This window comes from Podarcis gaigeae (assembly GCF_964106915.1).
Source record: "Podarcis gaigeae genome assembly, chromosome: 15".
NCBI classification, from domain to species: domain Eukaryota; kingdom Metazoa; phylum Chordata; class Lepidosauria; order Squamata; family Lacertidae; genus Podarcis; species Podarcis gaigeae.
In genome coordinates this window covers 23,310,449-23,324,151 of record NC_139692.1, presented here as the reverse complement: position 1 = coordinate 23,324,151, position 13,703 = coordinate 23,310,449, and the positions used below count along the sequence as shown (strand labels likewise).

Sequence of the window (13,703 nt, the reverse complement as noted above, 5' to 3'; positions counted from 1 at the left end):
CGGCGAGACGTCTTTTGCATCGCAGCATCATTACCTCACAATTTATCTTTTCGCCGTAGCGAGTATACTCTGGCGGCTGGAGAAATTCCCAAGTCCCACCTTTGTCGAAGGTGATGACAGACCGCATGTTCTCCTCGCTGAAGGAGCTGTTGATCAAGGTGGCAATGTAGACCCCCGGCACCCCCTCCACACGGTGGAAGTCCGCAAAGGGCTCGTTCGCAAAGTACCTGCCGAAAGTGGGGAGGGGGGAATGACAACAAAAGCACTGAGCAACGCACCTCCGTTAGCTGCAATTTCCCATTGTGACCAGTGGAGTGGTACAGTGGCAAATTCAGAACTGCAGGGCCGCTTCATGATAGTTGCAGCTACACCCTGTCACAGCCGTACCCTCTTAGGTCCGGTCGTGGCCGACTCTGGGGTTGCAGCGCTCATCTCGCTTTATTGGCCGAGGGAGCCAGCGTACAGTTTCCGGGTCATGTGGCCAGCATGACTAAGCCGCTTCTGGAGAACCAGAACAGCGCATGGAAACGCCGTTTACCTTCCAGCCAGAGTGGTACCTATTTATCTACTTGCACTTTGACTAGCTTTCAAACTGCTAGGGACCGAGCAATGGGAGCTCACCCCGTCACGGGTATTCGAACTGCCAACCATCTGATCGGCAAGCCCTAGGCCCACAGCGCCACCCGCGTCCCTTCTTCTAAGATTACACAACAGATTAAATAATAAACGTCTCATTATACAATAATAAGAATTAGGGGGGCATTGGTCAGGGACAGAGGGTGGCACTTGGGGGGGGAACTGTCGTCGTGCCACTCCTTGGTGTGTGGAGTGCCGCAGGGTGCAATACTCTCCCCGATGCTTTTCAACATCTTCATGTGCCCCCTCGTCCTGTTTGTCTGGAGTTTTGGTTTGGGCTTTCATCAGTATGCTGATGACACCCAAGTCTATCTGTTGATGGACGGCCATCCTGACTCGGCCCCAGACACACTGATCAGATGTTTGAAAGCTGTGGCTGGAGCTGGTTGAAGTTAAATCCTTTGAAGACTTCCCACTACCTGCAAGGAGGGAGCTGAAACCCTTATTAGATTTGTCCCTTGGCTGGCTGGAATAATTTTGTGCTTTGCCATCATTGTTTAAACAGGAATGATTTGTTCTCATTTTAATGCACCTTCGCTTGGCAGTCAGGTGTGGTACGGAGATTTCTTCAGGCCATTGCTGACCTTTCCAAGCTAAGGACAAAATCCACAAAAGTAGCACAGACACATCTCTCCACTTGAGTGGAGCACATCTATCTACTTACTTGACCAAAGTGTCACTCCCCATTCCTCCAGGGCTGTAGTACAGGACGTTCTCCAATGTCAACGAAAACCTTAGGCCTTCCGCTTCGGAGATGTAGAGGTTGGTGCTGTTGTTACTGTGACTGACACACACAAACACCTGGTCTTCAGATGTGTCTGCAATATAGTATTCCTTCAAGAAAAAGTTGGGGGAAAAAAAGGAAATATTTTTGTTCCACTGAAGGCATGCAAATGTGAGTTGCAAGCCAGTGCAGCACTCACACATCTGCCGCGAAATCACATGCCTTACGCAAACCATTCTCTCTCATCCTCAGTTTCCTCCATCTGTAAAATGGGGGTAATAATTATACTGCCTTCCGGAGCTCTTCTGAGGATTACAAACAAACAAAAATGTATGGGCGTATGTTTGAATAGGAATCCAAAGAAGATGGACAACTGTAAGGTATACATTCAAAGATAGAAAGGAAGCTATCTTAGAAGAGACCCCCACCGTATGCCTACCTAATTGTTCTGTGCCAGAGTGGAGTTGCCTTTTCTAAGGCAACACAATGGCAACACATTAAGCATCATCTAAAAACAACAACAAATAAATGTTCTCTTCCCCTATTGTTTCTCTGACACGTACGTTTATGTGAATTTTAAATTGGTTGAAACTCACACTATAAACATCAACTATAAAAGGAAACAGACCTAAAAAGTGGCATGCAGCGTGATCCTAATGCATGCCTACTAGGAAGCAAGCCCCACACCGTTCAATGGGATCCATTCCCACATTAAAGGTTCATGAGAGTGAAGGAGATATACAGTCTGTGTGAGAGAGACGGGGAAGGGGAGATATCTCAGGGCAAGAGGCTGGGAGAAGAGGGGGATGCTCCCAGGTGAGAGCTGGGAGGGTAAAATATATTTGTGAGAGAGGACCTTTTATTATTCTGTCTCTTCTATATCTTTTCCTTTCCTTTCTTTTTTATTACCGTATTGGCCCGAATATAAGCCACACGTGATTATAAGCCGCACCTTTAAAATTCAATTGGGGGCGGGGAGGCAATACCCGAACATAAGCTGCTCCTTTAAAATTCCACAGGCACTCACACCCATTCCGTTTTACCATATGTCTGTTTCAGCAGAGATATCATAAAAGCCAATTTTTGTAAGGTCGCGAATTTAAGCCACACTTTAACTTTTCACGGTCAGAATTGGGGTGGGGGGAGAGTGAGGCTTGTTGTTGTTTAGTTGTTTAGTCATGCCCGACTCTTCGTGACCCCATGGACCAGAGCATGCCAGGCACTCCTGTCTTCCACTGCCTCCCACAGTTTGGTCAGACTCATGTTTGTGGCTTCGAGAACACTGTCCAACCATCTCATCCTCTGTCATCCCCTTCTTCTTGTGCCCTCCATCTTTCCCAACATCAGGGTCTTTTCCAGGGAGTCTTCTCTTCTCATGAGGTGGCCAAAGTATTGGAGCCTCAGCTTCACGATCTGTCCTTCCAGTGACCACTCAGGGCTGATTTCCTTAAGAATGGATAGGTTTGATCTTCTTGCAGTCCATGGGACTTTCAAGAGTCTCCTCCAGCACCATAATTCAAAAGCATCAATTCTTCGGTGATCAGCCTTCTTTATGGTCCAGCTCTCACTTCCATACATCACTACTGGGAAAACCATGGCTTTAACTATACGGATCTTTGTTGGCAAGGTGATGTCTCTGCTTTTTAAGATGCTGTCTAGCTTTGCCATCGCCTTTCTCCCAAGGAGCAGGCGTCTTTTAATTTCGTGACTGCTGTCACCATGTGCAGTGATCATGGAGCCCAAGAAAGTAAAATCTCTCACTGCCTCCATTTCTTCCCCTTCTATTTGCCAGGAGGTGATGGGCCCAGTGGCCATGATCTTCGTTTTTTTGATGTTGAGCTTCAGACCATATTTTGCGCTCTCCTCTTTCACCCTCATTAAAAGATTCTTTAATTCCTCTTCACTTTCTGCCATCAAGGTTATATCATCTGCATATCTGAGGTTGTTGATATTTCTTCCGGCGATCTTAATTCCGGCTTGGGATTCATCCAGCCCAGCCTTTCGATGATGAATATAAGTGAGGGTTATTTTCAGGCCAATATGGTATTCTTTGTGTAAATTAGCTTGTCTTTTATTGTACTGTGGAAAGTGTTAATAAAATTTTATTTTAAAAAAAGAAAAAAAAGGTGCATGGGAGTGCAGCCATTGTTATGAAAAGCAGCAAAGGGTTTGAAACATCTCTTCAAACCTTCTCTTTGGATTGCAGCCATCCCTTACAGTGGGGATAAGGGATATGTGGCACATGAACTGATTTCATGCTGGGGAAGAGGGATGAACCCGTAGGGAAAGAAGGCCAGGAGAAATGGAGGGAGGGGATAACGGAAGAAATTTGTTTGTTTGTTTTTTAAAAAACAATATTTATTCAAAGTTTAAGAATTACAAAGGGAAACAAAAAAGAAAAATACAAAATTCAAGAAAAATATAACAACAACAAAAAAGAAAATATACTCACTAAAAAACCAAAAAAAAAACCAGATTAAACCTTTGCATCACTTTCTTCCTTTACTTATTTCCTTGACCTCCTCGCACCTCCCATTTTTGTATTCTAGTTCAAATCGTTATTTCTGCAAATTCTTCCAACCTTATTTTCATTAAATAATTTAATTTATTTCGAAAACCACTTTTACTTTATCCAATCTTAACTCTCATCCAAACCTATGTATCAATACTTATTCTTAAGACATTTCTCTAAGGTAAAAAAAAATTCCCTTCCACGAATTTCCCAACTCTCATACAAAACAAAACAAAAAAGCAAGTTATATTATATACCCTTTGAGTGGGATAACGGAAGAAATTTGGGGCAGGGGGATCCCGCAAGTTCAGACTTGCTGCAAGAGCAATCTGTCCTTCCCTGGGGCAGGGAAGAAGATGGAGAGAAAAAAGGAGAGAATGAGAAAGGAAAGGAGTGATGCCCCCCACTTTTGAATCTGCCCACAACTGGTTTAAACCCCACCCACCAGCAACATGCGGCCCCCAGCAGATTATTCCTGCGATAATGCGGCCCTTGACAGCAAAAAGATTTCCCTCCCACATGTCAATACCTTAATGGGGTGCCTCGTCACAAACTGGGCTGCTTGCATCGGCTTGCGGTTAAAGGATACCCAAAGCTGAACGGATGGCTGCTGCGTCCCTAAAAGATGCTGAGAAGAAAAGGGGTTGGGGGGAAGAAATCAAAGTAGTGAGTACCTAATAAATCTTAAGTTTGTTATTGTTTACAAAAGAAGGCTTTAAAACAGTGTTTCTCAAACTTAGGTCTCCAGCCACCTTTGGACTACAATTCCCATCATCCCTGACCACTGGTCTTGCTAACTAGGGATGATGGGAGTTGTAGTCCAAAAACAGCTGGAGACCCAAGTTTGGGAAACACTGCTTTAGGATTTAAGGCAAACTCGGCCCTCCATCATCCCTAGCTAACAGGACCAGTGGTCAGGGATGATGGGAGTTGTAGTCCCAAAACACCTGGAGGGCCAAGTTTGCCTGTGCCTGATTTATGAGATTGTACAAATAAACAAAGCCACGCAACAAAGGCACAGCTTCCCACATGGACCTGCTGCCCACTCCCAAGTTAAAGGAAAGCACATTTTGGTGACAGTTCCCAAGACGAAGATAGATTTAGCAATGGAATAAAATGGAAAGGGAAGTCATAGGGTTTCTTTCCTCAATGGTGTTACCCATTTCCAACCCTTTACTTCTTGGAAAGTGCTACTTGCTTGCTCACCTATGGCGAACCTAAAAAAAGTCAGATGGCCAAACAAGGGAGCCATTGTAAACTGGAAGAGAGTTGGCTCTTTTGAATCTTTCTCTTTCCGGATTTCAATGTCACAAAGCAAAGGACGTATGCAATGACCTCCATCCCGATCCATGTTTCCATTCTGCTGCAGTTCAGTTTCCGGCAAAAATTACATTATTCAGCTTGCTCTCCACTGTGGCGGAATTTGACATATTTAATTACGTTGTTAAATCACATTATTAATTATGATCCTGCTGCCTTACTCCACACCGTTCATTTCAATAATAATAAAAATTATTATTATTATTATTATTATTATTATTATTATTATTATTATTATTATTATTATTATTATTATCCCACCCATCTGGCTGGGTTTCCCCAGCCACTCTGGGCGGCTTCCAACAAAACACTAAAATACAATAACCTATTAAACATTAAAAGCTTCCCTAAACAGGGCTGCCTGCAGATGTCTTCTAAAAGTTTGGTAGTTATTTTTCTCTTTGACATCGGGTGGGAGGGCGTTCCACAGGGCGGGTGCCATTACCAAGAAGGCCCTCTGCTTGGTTCCCTGTAACTTGGCTTCTCACAGCGAGGGAACCGCCAGAAGGCCCTCAGCGCTGGACCTCAGTGTCCAGGCTGAACGATGGAGGTGGAGACGCTCCTTCAGGTATACTGGACTGAGGCCGTTTCAATGCAAAGGAAGGGCAATGCAAATTGAGGGTGGGTGGAAGTTTCATATGCAGACATTAGCATTTGCAGACTTGAGATGAATGAGCAAACATTCACCATGTCTGCCACCACTGGGATTCTCCAATATCCCTAGCTACAAGTATCTAATGTAGGCACATCTGGATTGAAGCACTAGCGGAGGGAAAGGAACCATGTTGGGTTGTATCCAGCCAAGTTATTTTTACAGGTATGCACACACCACAGTTTTCTGGGTTTTATTATTATTTTAATTGCCCTCTTCCCTGGGAGTCTGCCAGGAACCACTTTCCCTCTCCAAACTCGCTGTGACTCAAACCCACAATGGGATAGATTACATGACGATGGTTCTGGGATTCCCACCTATGCCAACATTCACATAGTTGCTGGTTCAAGCCATTAAGTGGCGTTGCAATGTTTTAACTAGCCCATAAAGGTAAAGGGACCCCTGACCATTAGGTCCAGTAGTGGCTGACTCTGGGGTTGCGGCGCTCATCTCGCTTTATTGGCCAAGGGAGCCGGCGTACAGCTTCCGGGTCATGTGGCCAGCATGACTAAGCCGCTTCTGGCAAACCAGAGCAGTGCACGGAAACGCCATTTACCTTCCCACCGGAGCGGTACCTATTTATCTACTTGCACTTTGACGTGCTTTCGAACTGCTAGGTTGGCAGGAGCAGGGACCGAGCAATGGGAGCTCACCCTGTCGTGGGGATTCGAACCACCAACCTTCTGATCAGCAAGTCCTAGGCTCTGTGGTTTAACCCACAGCGCCACCCACATCCCTAACTAGCCCATAGGGCTACACTTTTAACTGGCTGAAGAGTGGGACGGAAGTGAGGGGGAAACTGATTTTCATCATTTTGTACCATGGCCCGTATGAAGTTGCCCTGTGTCAATTCAAACCATCCAGCTCAGGGGTGGGGGAGCCTGTGACTCTCAATGTGATGTTGGACTCCAAATCCCATCAGCCCATGCCAGCATGGCCAATGAGGAAGGGATGATGGGAGTCGTAGTCCCAGAAGGTTACCAATCCCTACAAAGCAGAGAAGGTTTTCTCCCATCAGCCATCATTAGTTTTTTGTTTTCAACAGGAGATGTCAGGGATCAAAAGTGGGCTACACTGCCTGCAGCGTCCACACCGGAAAATTCAGGGCAGGGGGAGCGAGGGAGTGGCAAAGCTTATTTCTAGGTCGGCAAGCTGCACCCCGCGTTAAGAGCTCTGAAAGAAAAATAACATGACGTGCCCAGCAATGAGGGGGCAAGCTCTACCTCTGAGCTACAGCTACTCTCCCAGATGTGAGCATACATCATGCCTTCTGGGGGCCATGTGCAAAGGTGGGCAGGGCCAGGGGCAAAAGTGGGCGGAGCAACATACGAAAGGGTTGCCTGTATGCAGTAGGCTAGTTTCTACTCATGCTCAATCACTCCTCTCCATCCTCTATCCAGACAATCAGGAGATATTATCAGGCCCTCATTCTGCTTGACTAACATACTTTTCCTCGATAGTACTGCAAAAGCTCTTCTTCTCCCATGACACCCTGCCCATCCATTCCCCTCTCCCATTCCCACCTACATATGCCTATTACTTACAGGCATCTAAACTTCTCCTTCCCAGAGCCTCCGTGTTTCACACTGACCTAGATCTGCCTAAAGTACTAAAATCAAATAGAAGCAGGCTGGCATTTTTTTACCCTGTTGTTGCATCCTGCATGCTCCTGAACCACAAACTCAGGCTCGTTCTGATATTTCTGCTCGCTCTCCCTACAAAGAGGTCAGGGCAGTGAACGTGCTCCCTGCTTTATCCTCACGACGGCCCTGTGAGGTAGGTTAGAAACGCACCAAGCATGATTAGAGGCTGAGGCGTGGACTTGAAAAGCAAGCCCCAGCCCAGCTTGCTAACCGTTATACAGTGGTACCTTGGGTCAAGAACTTAATTTGTTCTGGAGGTCTGTTCTTAACCTGAAACTGTTCTTAAACTGAGGTACCACTTTAGCTAATGGGGCCTCCCGCTGCTGCCGTCACGCCGCCACTATGCAATTTCTGTTCTCATCCTGAAGCAAAATTCTTAACCTGAGGTACTATTTCTGGGTTAGCGGAGTCTGTAACCTGAAGCATCTGTAACCTGAAGCGTCTGTAACCTGAGGTACCACTGTATCCACATTAACTCTCACACAAGAGAATTGCAACTACATAATGTGCAAAATGTGGCAGGCACAGGAGGAAGAGAGGCTTTTAACCCAAAAATTCTGGGTTCCCTGTTTAAAACAGTCATCAATGGTAATGTCTTATTGAGTTAAATTTTGCATTTGGACCAAGATGTGCATTCATGGGGAACTTGATGCCCTCCAGATATTGGACTCCAACTCCCATCAGCCCCAGCTAGCACGGGCAATCCTCCAGGATGATGGGAGTTGTAGTCTGACAACATCTGGAGGGCCAAAGATTCCCTATCTTTGGTCTATACTGACATACCTCCAAGTTATTTTAATCTTCCCTAAGCAGAAAAGTATTGCAGCACATACAGGCTGCCTGCCAGACCCCCATGAAGGGATAATAAATTTGGATCACAAACACAAGTCAAAGGAGACTCTGATGCTTTCCTTTGAGGCTCACAGCATGTTCCCCTCCTCTTCTTCTGTAGCTAATGCAGAAAGGTTTTTGGAGCATTGTTTTGGGACAGTGGTAGATGCTCAAAAATCTGGCTCTGCTTCCTTGACATCTATGCACTGTGCTGCTTTATAAATTTGGGTTGGGCTTTTCTTTTAAGCTGCTCCCTCCACAGCAGGGACAGGAAACTTTTTTTGGGTTTGAGGGCCACATTCCTTTCTGGGCAATCCTCTGAGGGCCACTTGCCAGTAGTAAAGGTAAAGGGACCCCTGACCATTAGGTCCAGTCGTGGCCGACTCTGGGGTTGCGGCGCTCATCTCGCTTTATTGGCCGAGGGAGCCGGCGTACAGCTTCCGGGTCATGTGGCCGGCATGACTAAGCCGCTTCTGGCGAACCAGAGCAGCGCATGGAAACACCGTTTACCTTCCCACCGGAGTGGTACCTATTTATCTACTTGCACTTTGACGTGCTTCTGAACTCCTAGGTTGGCAGGAGCTGGGACCGAGCAACGGGAACTCACCCCATCCCAGGTATTCGAACCACCAACCTTCTGATCTGATTCTGATTCAAATCACTGACCTTCTGCCAGTAGTAGGCATGCCCAAAGGAAAAGTGGGTGGAGCAACAACCCTTCTCTATCCTTCATCCAGGGAAGAAAGAGGCACGATCTGGCTAAGCAGAAACACTGACCTAGTAAAAGAGGAGCAGGGTTTGCATGGCCTGGGAAGAGTACCAGGGGCCAAACAGAGAGGCTTTGAGGACCATGTTCAGAGTTCCAGGCCTGAGGTTCCCCACTCCTGCTCTATAGATCGTCAACTTGATGCTCCTTACCACAGATTTTGTTGCAAACAGATACTTTTCCCTGAGCTGGAAGTCTTCAACCTCCTCAAGCAGAATCTCTTTGTTTTCTCTGGTTTGAAAGAAATCGGTGCTGCGGAGGATTGTGGAGGCCCGAGTAGGTTCATGCCGCTCGATGTAAACTGTGTAGGGTTTGTCATACGGTTCAACACCCCTTGTCAGAAAAAGAAAAGAAAAGAAGCCATCTTTTCTATGTATACTATTCTTGTTGCATTACCTTTATATCCCCACCTTTTTGTCTGTTCTAAATCTACTGCTCGTCATTTTCATTACTCTACCTAATGGGCCATCTTCTCCTAGACAGTTTGGTGCAACCTGCAGTGGCCTTTGAAAACCTCTGCTGCTCAAAATTTCATCGCTTACGTTTCTAATCCACAGGTCTATGAAACACCAGACAGTGTGCAGCCTGACAGGTGTTTACACCTGATCAGTAATCTGTTTGGGAGATAGACCTGTATAATAAACACTTCTAAATATAGTGGTACCTCTGGTTACAAACGCTTCAGGTTACAAGCTCCGCTAACCCGGAAGTAGCTGCTCCCGGCTGCAAACTTTGCCCCAGGATATGAACGGAAATTGTGCACCGGAGATGTGCGTGCAGCGAGAGACCCCATTAGCAAAAGTGCGCCTCAGGATAAGAATGGTTTCAGCTTAAGAACGGACCTCCAGAACAAATTAAGTTCGTAACCAGAGGTACCACTGTATTGTTTCTAGCCCTCACTGATGCAGAAAATAATAAAAAGCACATACTGCCTTGGTTCCAGATTTCAAAAAGGCCAAGAAACATAATGGCTGCACCTCCAAAGTGAAAGCCAAGCATAGCTTCTCATTGACTTTTCTCCTGTAGTCAAGACTTAGTGCATAAAAAGAGCACAGCTGCATCAGAACAAAAGGCCCTACTCTCCCATTATTGTGATCAGCCAGATGCCTCTAGGAAATTGATAAACCAGGCACAAAGGCAACCTCTTGCACACCTGAAAGAAACATTTAGAGTACTCCTGTCCCTGATGATCCATGCAAGGAACTTTTTGTTTTTTCTAAGGAAGGAGACGATGCACACACTCCACCTTCATCCTGGAGTAGCAGAGCCCAGGATTCGAGCCCCTTGCTCAGAAAGAGGTGTAGATGACATTGCAATGGGTGGGGAGGAAGAAGAGGCTCCTGAGAAGCCTGCAAAGAATCCCACAACTTACCAGGAAAACGATTTCACGTGCTCCTGAATCATTATCCACGTCTGCCCAAAATCATCCGACTTCCAGAGCTGCAAGAAATTAGAACATGGAGAAATATGTTTGGATTCTGGTGGACTGGCCAAACACAGATGGCCGGGGAATGCATGGATCAGGGCGAGTCCCGGATGCTGTGCATTATACTGTCTCAGGCTACCAAAGGCAGGTGGTGAGAGAAAGAAATACGGGACGATGGGTTCAGGAAGGAGTTAAAAGTGCAAGAGATATGCTGCACCTTATTCTTGGCTAGGGGACTGGCGGCTACAGCTGTGTTCACCCACATGAGCACACAGTGTTTAAGAAGACACTATCCTCTCATCCATCCAATGAACCACTCTGGTTCAAATTACAATAAGCCTGCAAAGTCCTGAGCACCATGAAGCAAGCCCAGTACAGCCGCATCTTACGCAGGGGTTCGGTTCCAAATCAGGGATACCCAAATCCTTGGAGCTGCCCCGCAGGTAGCAAGTGGGGAAGGGGGAGAAAATCCCCTGTGCTCCCAGAGCTCCTTGCCCAGGTTGCAAGCCGGAGTGCTTAAAGCCCTTTTTAGGCAGAGGGCCTTCTCGGTAGTGGCACCCACCCTGTGGAATGCCCTTCGACCAGATGTCAAAGAAAACAACTACCAGACTTTTAGACGACATCTGAAGGCAGCCCTGTTTAGGGAAACTTTTAATGTTTGAGGCATTGTTGTATTTTAATATTGTGTTGGAAGCCACCCAGAGTGGCGGGGAAAACCCAGCCAGATGGGCGGGGTATAAATAAATTATTATTATTATTATTATTATTATTATTATTATTATTATTATTATTATTCCAGATAACCTGGCAGGGGGGAAAGGCCTTGCTTGAGAGGCAAGACCCTCTCAGTGTGACGGCTCTGGAAGGCCGGGGATGTTTGTGGGAACTCTGGTGGCCCCGTGAAATCTCACGAAAGCCTTGCAGAGCCAGCCTGCTCTTTTAACCCCAAGCGGATCTGGTGCAGAAAGAGCTTATGAGCAATTTCACCCTGCCAGTGAGTAGCAAGCGCCATGGCTGCTGAGATCAGGGAGAGCCGATGTCGGTGGAAAGGGAGGAACACAATGAGTGGAGAGCTCGCCGGCAAGGGAAAGGACCAGGGAGAAGTTGCAAGTGATGCTTCCTTCTGTTGCTGGGAGCTGGGAGGAGATATTTCTCCTCCCTTTTTTCTTTTCAAGGGCGAGAAGTGTCGCTCTGGCTAACCGAGTCAAAGCGAGAAATCGTCTCCGAGCTTTTACCACCAACCCCAGGGCGCTAACCGCCTTTCAGTTATGGTGAAGGAAACATCCAAACATTGAAAGCGGGAGCGGGGAAGCAAAACCACCCAAATGTGACCACACAAGACAAACACTGCTGTTCCTGCCAAGTACCAGGGCAGCGGAGCTAGGCTGTCTGGCGTCCCTCCACCTCCCAGGCTCCTGCCCATTCCGAGAGCCAGGCGTGAGAACAATGCAGAGCAGGCCTGAAGAGGAACAAAGGCAGGCTTCTTGCTGGGAAGTGGGAATCGTTGGCCTAGTTTCTTCCTTCACCAGGCTCTGAACACAGTATGGTTGAGAAGAGCAGGGTTGCAGAAGGCCTCTTTTCCATAGAACTGAGAAGCTGTCAGACCACTGGCCTATCCAGCTCATTTTGGTATACACTGACTGGCAGCAGATCTCCAGAGTTTCAGGCAGGGGATACACCCACCCCCAACAACAGGTGTCAGGAGCTGAACCTGGAGCCTTCTACATGTAAAGCAGATGCTCTATCAGACATAGTGCCTGCCAGATGTTGTTGGACTCCAACTGCCACTACGCAACACGGCCGAGGATCAGGGGTGGTGGGAGATGCAGCTCAAAATATCTAGACGGCACCAAGTTAAAATCACGGAATTGCAGAGCTGGAAGGGACCTCAAGGATCATCTAGTCCAACTCCCTGCAATGCAGGATCTTTTGCTCCTCGTGGGATGCATTTTAACCTGTATTTTAAATTGGGTTTTTTTCCTATTATGTTTTTGCTGTAATTTTACTGTAGCCGCCCTGAGCCCGGCTCTGGCCAGGGAGGGCGGGGTACAAATAAAACTACTACTATTATTATTATTATCATCATCATCATCATCATCATCATCATCATAGTTTTTAGGGGGGTTTTGAATGTTTTATGTAGTTTTTATGTAGTTTTATGTAGTTTTAGAATTTCATTGTTCTGCATGGGACAATGACAATAAAGATATCATATATCATATATCGCTTATTATTATTATTATTATTATCATTATTATTATTAGTATTATTAGGTTCGAACCCACAACCCTAAGATTAAGAGTCTCATGCTCTAAAAGAGTTGGGTTCTGAACGGGGTTAACAACCTAAAACACAAAAGACAGACAAATGATCAAGAACATAAGACGAGCCCCGCTGGATCAGGCCAATGCTGGATCTAGGCCAGTATCCTGGCTCACAGTGGCCAAGCAGATGCCTATAGGAAGTCCACAAGCAAGAACTTAGTGCAACAGCAGCATTCACCCCACCTGCAATTCTCAATAACTAGCATTCAGAAGTCTTACTGCCTCTGACTATGGAGACAGGGCACAGCCATCCTGCCTAGTAGCCACTGATAGCTGTATCCTCTGTGAATTCGTCCAGTTTCTCTTTTAAAGCCATCCAAGTTGGCGGCCGTCACTGCATCCAGTGGGAGGGAGTTCCACAGTTTAACTGCGCTCTGCGTCATCACCGAGGCACCTTCCCACACAGAGCATCTCATTCACAGGACACACACTCCCCACGCACAGAAAGAAAAGCAGAAATTGGGAGCCTTCGGCATGTGCATCAGTCAGTGATCTACTCGCCTGCTTGTTGGGATGGGTCTTGTCAAATCCCAAGATGAGGTTTGGGAGCCGGCTGTGCAAAAGCAGATCTGCCGCTTTGAACGGAATTGAGAAGCCCTGGATGGTGTTGCAGAAGTCCGTGGTAAGCCAGAGGTACTGAGTGAAGGCATCAACGAAGATGTACTGTGAAAGGAAAAGGAGGAAGGGGTAGGACAAAAAAATCAGTGGGTCTTCAAAAATCAGCACGCAGATCTTGGCAGAATTGTTTGGATGTGAAAGTTGCACACACACACAACAAAAAACTGTATGCCACTTTTTGTTACATTTTCACCAGTTTCTGTAGCCAGAAACGATGCAATAAATTATATTTTAAAACAGTGGTTCCAAAT

General features: G+C 46.4%; 1 protein-coding gene across 1 annotated transcript in view; it reads right to left on the bottom strand.

The window, feature by feature from the left end:
• The window catches only part of SORL1 (sortilin related receptor 1), a 115,668-nt gene that overhangs the window by 71,029 nt on the left and 30,936 nt on the right, over positions 1 to 13,703 (bottom strand). Inside the window, exons 4-9 of the mRNA XM_083713920.1 lie at positions 13,336 to 13,497; positions 10,457 to 10,524; positions 9,237 to 9,417; positions 4,402 to 4,500; positions 1,301 to 1,470; positions 35 to 227 (exon numbers count right to left, since the gene is read on the bottom strand). Coding sequence (XP_083570046.1) covers positions 35 to 227; positions 1,301 to 1,470; positions 4,402 to 4,500; positions 9,237 to 9,417; positions 10,457 to 10,524; positions 13,336 to 13,497 — 873 coding nt within the window. The remainder of the gene's footprint in view (positions 1 to 34; positions 228 to 1,300; positions 1,471 to 4,401; positions 4,501 to 9,236; positions 9,418 to 10,456; positions 10,525 to 13,335; positions 13,498 to 13,703) is intronic.